The 7,266-nt window shown below is 41.9% G+C and overlaps 1 protein-coding gene across 1 annotated transcript; it reads left to right on the top strand.

The window, feature by feature from the left end:
- Positions 1-402: 402 nt before the first annotated feature.
- On the top strand, positions 403-7,009 carry AREG (amphiregulin). Its single transcript, XM_069976768.1, has 6 exons — positions 403-634; positions 2,027-2,209; positions 3,995-4,184; positions 5,720-5,878; positions 6,106-6,193; positions 6,841-7,009. Exons 1-5 carry the CDS (start codon positions 583-585, stop codon positions 6,188-6,190), a joined length of 669 nt encoding a protein of 222 aa, XP_069832869.1. The 5' UTR covers positions 403-582; the 3' UTR covers positions 6,191-6,193; positions 6,841-7,009.
- Positions 7,010-7,266: the final 257 nt, after the last annotated feature.

Raw genomic sequence — 7,266 nt, forward strand, 5'->3', positions numbered from 1 at the left:
TGCTCTGCATTTGATTACCAGTGGCTGTAGTAGTTGGATACCACGCACCTTCTTCAGTCACCAATAATCAAATGCAGAGTGTTCGGTTCTGAGCCTGATCCAAGTTTGCTCATCTCTACTATACACTAACAAGTACCACAAAAAAAAGAAAAAAAAAAAGAAAACGCCTGTCCCTACTTCTATCTCTCCCCTATACACAACTAAATGTATAGAAATCTAGGGAGGAGCAGAAGGGTTGCCAATAGCAACCAGCAGGTAGCCGTCTTCTTCACACCACCTGGAAAGTGAAAGCCGTAAACCGACAGGTGGTTGTCCACTTTCTCCCCTCACACTAATCTCCCCCATAGTCTAGAATAAAGTTGCGGTGGATGCAGTGGACATTGCCGCCATAGAAACACCCGCACAGCGCGGGCAGCAGACGGGACCCCACAGCGAGGGATGACAAGCCCAGTGATCGTAGTAGGGCGCTTCCGGTTGGAGTGCGTCACGTGACACACCCACAGCGTCCATAAATAGGGAGCGCTCTCAGCCTGCCGGTTACTTTGCAGTGTGTCACTGACAGCTGAGGAGCGAGGTCCAGGCATGCCGTCCCAGCTGTCACTAGTGTGGAGCATCCTGCTGCTGCTCGGGCTAGGTGAGTCTCTCCATACATACATGCAGGACACTGAGCGCACACCTGCTCTGGGCTTTTATTGATCGGTGATCTATTCATGTAGTTGTATTGTAACTTCTGTATTACAGGTCATCAGTTACTCCTCAGCAACCTGTGCTCTATGGCTGTATTATGGGATGTTGGGGGGCTCTATGGCTGTATTATGGGATGTTGGGGGGCTCTATGGCTGTATTATGGGATGTTGGGGGGCTCTATGGCTGTATTATGGGATGTTGAAGGGCTCTATGGCTGTATTATGGGATGTTGGGGGGCTCTATGGCTGTATTATGGGATGTTGGGGGGCTCTATGGATGTATTATGGGGTGTGTGGGTGCTATAGAAGTATGAGATGTAGGGGGCACTATGGGTGTATTTTAATGAGATGGGGAGGGGCACTATGGGTGTATTATGGGATGTGGGGGTGCTATGGCTGTATTATGGGATGTGGGGGTGCTATGGCTGTATTATGGGATGGGGGGCCCTATGGGTGTATTATGAGATGTCGGGGGCACTATGGGTGTATTATGAGATGTCGGGGGGGCACTATGGGTGTATTGAGATGTTGAGGGGCAATATGGATGTATTATGGGATTTGGGGGTGCTATAGAAGTATGAGATATACGGGGTCTCTATGGCTGTATAATGAGATGTGGGGGCACTATGGCTGTATTATAATGAGATGTGGGGGGGCACTATGGCTGTATTATAATAAGAGCTCAGATTATTGTCTCTGTGATCTTATATAAAGGAAATCTTTAGAAAGGCTTCCTGTCCTATATCGATTGTGTTAGACCCTGTAAGCCGGGATGATTTGCCCCTGTGGCTATTGAACTCAGGGATGGTTATCAGGGCATACGGCACTGTAAATGATGTCACTGGCTCCTTAAATAGTCTGACTTGGGCTTTGGGTTATCCCAGCCACATCCTGTAGGCAGAAGCATGCAGCAAGTCCCTGCTTGTCCCTTTGGGAAGTGTGCAGGTTCTGATGGCTGCAATAGTTGTCTGGTGAGTAATGTTTGTCCAGGCAAAATCAATGACCCATGCCTGGTTAACCCTATCCCTCCCTGAGCTTTCCAGGCTGATCAGCAGACCAGGGACAGTTGCTATAGCTTAGGGGTAGGGAACCTTGGCTCTCCAGCTGTTGCAAAACTACAACTCCCATCATGCCTGGACAGCCTAAGCTAAAGCTGGGAGTTGTAGTTTTGCAACATCTGGTGAGCCAAGTTTTCCTACCCCTTCTGTATCTTGTAATCTACAATGTGCTCTTAATTGATCAGTATCTTATGTAGAATTTTGACCAGGCCGCCCTTCCTGTAAGAGAATAATAAAAACTCTCCGTACTCCACTTAACTTCTATTTTCCTTAAATCCGCAGCATGCGCAGTACAATGTTCCGTGAATTCCACCGCAAATGAGATCCAGGTTACATTGTCTGGGGGAGACGATCGCGTCTCTTTAGGTTCAGAAAATATACATGAAGTTGACTATGAGGAATACAATGAAGATGAACATCAAGACGAAGACCTTTCAGGTTACGATATGGAGGAATCTATACGAGGTATGGACACAATTATCTGTAATGTGCTATAGGTTATATGGAAACATTGCTTCACTGGCATTCATCCTTATCACGTGTGTCGTGATGGTGCATAAATCCATAAATGACATAAGTGACATAAATCCGCTACTAGTAGTCGAAAAGTTGATGAAAATTATGGCAGGTGTCATCTGGTGGAAGTCTGTACTTTGTCTAAATATTGTTGAGCCGTGCTGTCACTTATCGCCTACATACTGTGTGATTGGGAATTTTGTGTATTTCACTTTAGTCTTACAACAGGTTCAGGCACTCACCGAGTCGTAGCGATACTTCTTTATTCCAACATATGTTAAAACCTTCTGTTACACATTTCACTGTTTAGCAGATGCCAAACCACTTCACATGTACAACACAGACATGATGGCCATTTCGCGCGCATGTGTGCTTCACCAGATGTGTATTTGACTTTAGTCTGTCATCAGCCCTCTTGCTGGGGCCATGTGGGTCTAGAAATGCACCACAGATTTATGTACTGCCAGACCTTCTTACCTGGAATGCCATGTGTTGCCATCTTTGTTTATAATAGATGGTTGAGTTTCAGTATGCTCCTGTGCATTAGAAGTCCAACAAGCCAATGAACATGGCCGCTTTCTTCCAGAATCAATGCCACTCTTGTCCTTGGCTCGGCTTGGGTGTGGGTTTTTCAGCTCTGTTCTATTGAAGTGAATGGAGCTGATTTGCAGTACATCACACAACCTGAGGACAGGGGTGGCACTTTTTCTAGTTTTGGATAACTCCTTTAAATGAACCTGTGTGTATGAAATGGCTAATGTCTGGCTTGACACATGTTTTTGTTATTGGCACATGCCTCTGATGCTCAGCTTGTTCATCTGATGATTATTGTTAATCTGCTGAATGCTTTTAGGATATGTAATGTCCACGTTGGTCAAAGCATATCAGCAAATTGATTTAGGATTCTGCCTAAAAGGATTGTAGGATGGCTTTCTGCTGCCTTGACAAGGTCTCTTACAGTCCCCATAATGGTAAAAATGACCAATAAATCCATTACAGAGAAGCAATATAAAGTTTTTTTTATATGCTTTTGCTGCCATTGAGGTGCACATGTCCTCCTTCCGGTAATGGACTTTACGCATCTGCAGAGAGATCCCATTCAATCTTCAGCTGTCGACATCTCTCATGGCATTTACAATATTCCGTAAAATGGATTTTAAAAGAATTTATAACCTGGTGACTCAAGTGTGCGGTAGCAGAGATGAAAGAAGTTGACTTATCTCTTTATGTGCGCTTTGCGCTTGCAGAAGCTAGTCCATTATAAATTCACCAGGGTCCATGAATTTTCCTGGAGAAGCCTTGGCAGCTGAATAACATGGTAATATTCAAAGCAGATTGTAAAGCCTCACCTCAATGACTCACTGCGGTAATGAAACATGTCTAATGCATACAGCCGGTGACACGACCTCCTCCCAACCCTTCCTTCAGGGCTTTTTTGTACAGAATTTCTCCCATTCCTGAAAGTGACACTTCCGACTGCATTGAAACACTTCGTACTCTGTGGAAAAAAAATAAAGATTAGTAACTTGAAGACATTACTTCCGTTCCACATTCTCTAAGTAAACTAAGAAAGCTTGATACTTGGTGAAACCTTAACGTGTTACTCTGTTCAGAAAGGTGTTGTGTGTGAACATAGCCATAGTACTGAAATGAAAATTGTGTATAATGTGAATGAAAGGGTTCAGTGGGGTGTCTTCATGTACGATATACTCATAAGTTGTTTTTTCTTTCCAGTACAAGCAGTTGTCAAGCCAGCTAATGGGAATGTGCCAGTCACAAACGTGGAAAAGAAAAAGACGGAAAAGAAGAAAAAAGGTGAAAAAAACAAGAAAAAGAAAAAGACCCCATGTCAGACCACACACAAGAACTTCTGTGTTCATGGAAAGTGCAGATACCTTGCAAATTTGCAAGAAGTCTCATGCAAGTGAGTACAAGTGTTTCTTAGTGTTCATCTGTAGCTTTGTATGTGGCAAAGAGTATTGCGCTATTAGTTGAATATTGGTTATGGTGTAAACTGCAAATATTTAGATGCTTTTTTTATTACTTGCCTTCACTGAATAGCGGCTGCACAAAATAGACCTGTCGGTTATTTTGTGCGGCTGCCGAGAACCACGGTCATAGTGTATACATTGTGTATACACTACAGCTGTGATTCCATACACTGTACTGTAATTGATCAATGTCATTAAACAACGGCCGTTGTTGCAACCTGGTACAATGGCTATTTAATGCCAAGACAGTGTGTGAACATGTCTTTAAAGGGCCAGTCCAGTGATATTTAAATTATAAATCCCATATAGATCTAGATATCATACACCCCATAATAAAAGTAATTAGTTTTATTATACTTGTAACCAAACAAAAACAAGGCTTTCTGTAAACTCTATGGGGGAGATTTATCAAAGGGTGTAAAATTTAGACTGGTGCAAACTGCCCACAGCAACCAATCACAGCTCAGCTTTAGGCAGTGCTGAAAGGAAAGCTGCGCTGTGATTGGTTGCTGTGGGCAGTTTGCACCAGTCTAACTTTTACACCCTTTGATAAATCTCCCCCTATGTACTCAACACTCTGGTTCTTCCCTGGCAATTTGCGTGCTCTGCTTGCTTCTCGCGTTACAGAATCAGCTCATGACTCTTGGATTGCGGCTGAGTCTTGTGTGCAGAGTCTTGTGTGCACAATCTGGCATATTGGGCCCAGAAAGAGGGAAAGGGGGGGGGGGGGGGCAATACTCGGCTTGCAGGGAGAGTGATTGCACAATGGTCATGGTCTTGTTTTCCAAAGGCATTGAGTAAGCTATAAAGGCCTTCTACATGCAGAGTTTAAATTTATAAACATTAGCCTCCACCACCACAACTAGAGATGCTGCTTGAGCAGTATATTTTGTAGCCTCTGAAGTCCTGGTTCCAGTGCTGCCGTTTTATTGTGTTGCTGTGCCCTGTCACTACCCCCACACCATTTCTGAGATGGGGATATGTTGACGTTCACACTTTCCATGACTAGTTGAGTGGCTGTACACGATATATAAATTTTTTAATGCCCCTACCATTCTGTAAAGCACAGATGGTGTACCTAATCGTAAAATCCTATATTTCTGGAATGCGGAGTGTGGCTAAAAAGATTAAATCAGGACCCCTAAAAAATTTTTTTTTTTTAAATAAACTGCAGAAACAAAAGTGCACGACTACATAAAAGTGCCCTTAGTGACAAAGGAACTTTCTTTTGTAACAACTATCCACCTCTAAATTGATTTAGAAGTACTTTAGTACATAGCACATTCCTTCTGAATTACAGTGAATGCTTTTGTACTCAGCGGAGGTTTAGTTGCATGCTGCTTTTTACTGCTTTATGGTTGTGAAATTCTTCTAGTTGAACTTCCTTTTAGATCCTTTTCCTCAATTGTATTAGTACTATGACATACAGAACAGGTAGTCATTTTTTTATTTTATTTTTTATTTACAGATGCCATGAAAACTACTTTGGTGAGAGATGCACAGAACAGTACTTGCGAACGGGGACAACAGACCCTAGTGATATAACCACAACAACAATATTAGCAGTTGTAGCAGTTCTACTATCAACCATCAGCATTACAGCCATAATCATTATCATTGTTGTTCAGTAAGTATTCGCCTCTGATTCATTGTAAGATGCATTAGTGACCATACCGTATAATATAGTCTGAAGTCATGTACTTGCCTGCATGACTTAAATACCACACCTATAGAAATTCCTATACCTAAATTCTTCATACCAAAGAATGGTTTTGGTGATACTGCATTGTTGACGCATTGGCCCATAGGCTTTGTCTTTCTGCTAACTTTTTTTTTTTTTTTTTTCTCCTCCAGTACAAGAAGGAAATATTCTTCCTATGATTGTGAAGCAGAAGAGACAAAGAAATTGGGACAAGAAAATGGAAGTGAAGATGTCTGACAAGTAAGTATTGAAATTTAAAGCTAAATATGCAGTAAACTACTGAACCAGTTGATGTTTAAAGGGGTACACCACTCAAAAAGAAATTGATTCCCGTGGGGATAACACAACTAACAGCATATTCTTACCTTCCCGCACTCCCCGTTTTCTCCTATGGCATCTTCGTGTCCCGGCTGAGACGATCCCTCCTCCACAGACTGAGGGTGAAAGCCCGCTCAGCCAATCCCTTTTTGATCAGAATACCCCTTTAAAGTAGATGAATGGAGATCTTCCACTTGTATAGAGTGTTAAATACCTATGCTCTGAAAAGAGAACCGAAATAAAAATGCTGTTCATAATGCACCTTGGTGGAGAACAGTGGTCCCCTGAACATGCATACAATGCAAACACCTTTTTATAATACTCCTTACCTGACATCCAAGGCCAGGCACCCACCATAATCCCATGATCAAAACTGTACCTTGGTCTAGTTGGGGAGCACAAACTGCAATGTAGAACAGTTTGGCCTTCTTCCAGTGTCCTTGGTGCTTGAGATTTTACTGTGTTAATGACAAAACACCATAAACCTTCAGAAAACCTATATAGAATTTTGGAATAAAACCTAAAAATGTATTGGTCGCTTCAACTAATATTTCTTTGTATCTTTCTAGATTTCCTCTGGATTTACCAAAAAGCACTGCCACACCTCAAAAGTGAATGTGAAGAAAAGTATCCTCCTATTGTGTACATTTTTTAAGAAATATTTATTTATTTTATTATTTTTAATGTTGAAATTAATATTTTATAATATATTTTATTTAAATAAACAATTTTTTCTAACATTGGGTCCCATCTGTTTCTATAAGTAATCGAATTTCCTGCGGCCATGTGTATTAAATCCAAAAATTCTAGTTACCCATCAATTTTAGTGGTCAACCTAGCAGTAATTCAATTCAAGGGAATTCAGTTGCATTCAGCACACAGCGGGCAAGAATGATAGATAAACTTCAACCAAAACTAAATATGGTGTGAAAGCAGCCTAGAATGCTACTTGGGAGTCATTCCCTCACCTGATTTAAGGGCCCTTTTACACAGTG

This window comes from Dendropsophus ebraccatus, chromosome 7, assembly GCF_027789765.1.
Source record: "Dendropsophus ebraccatus isolate aDenEbr1 chromosome 7, aDenEbr1.pat, whole genome shotgun sequence".
Lineage (NCBI taxonomy): Eukaryota > Metazoa > Chordata > Amphibia > Anura > Hylidae > Dendropsophus > Dendropsophus ebraccatus.

Bases quoted from the DNA above. Each gene is read 5' to 3' on its own strand.
- AREG (XM_069976768.1), top strand. From the start codon at position 583: ATGCCGTCCCAGCTGTCACTAGTGTGGAGCATCCTGCTGCTGCTCGGG. The intron at 4,185-5,719 runs GTGAGTACAAGT...TTTTATTTACAG, and splicing joins TTGCAAGAAGTCTCATGCAA to ATGCCATGAAAACTACTTTG. The intron at 5,879-6,105 runs GTAAGTATTCGC...TTTCTCCTCCAG, and splicing joins ATCATTATCATTGTTGTTCA to TACAAGAAGGAAATATTCTT.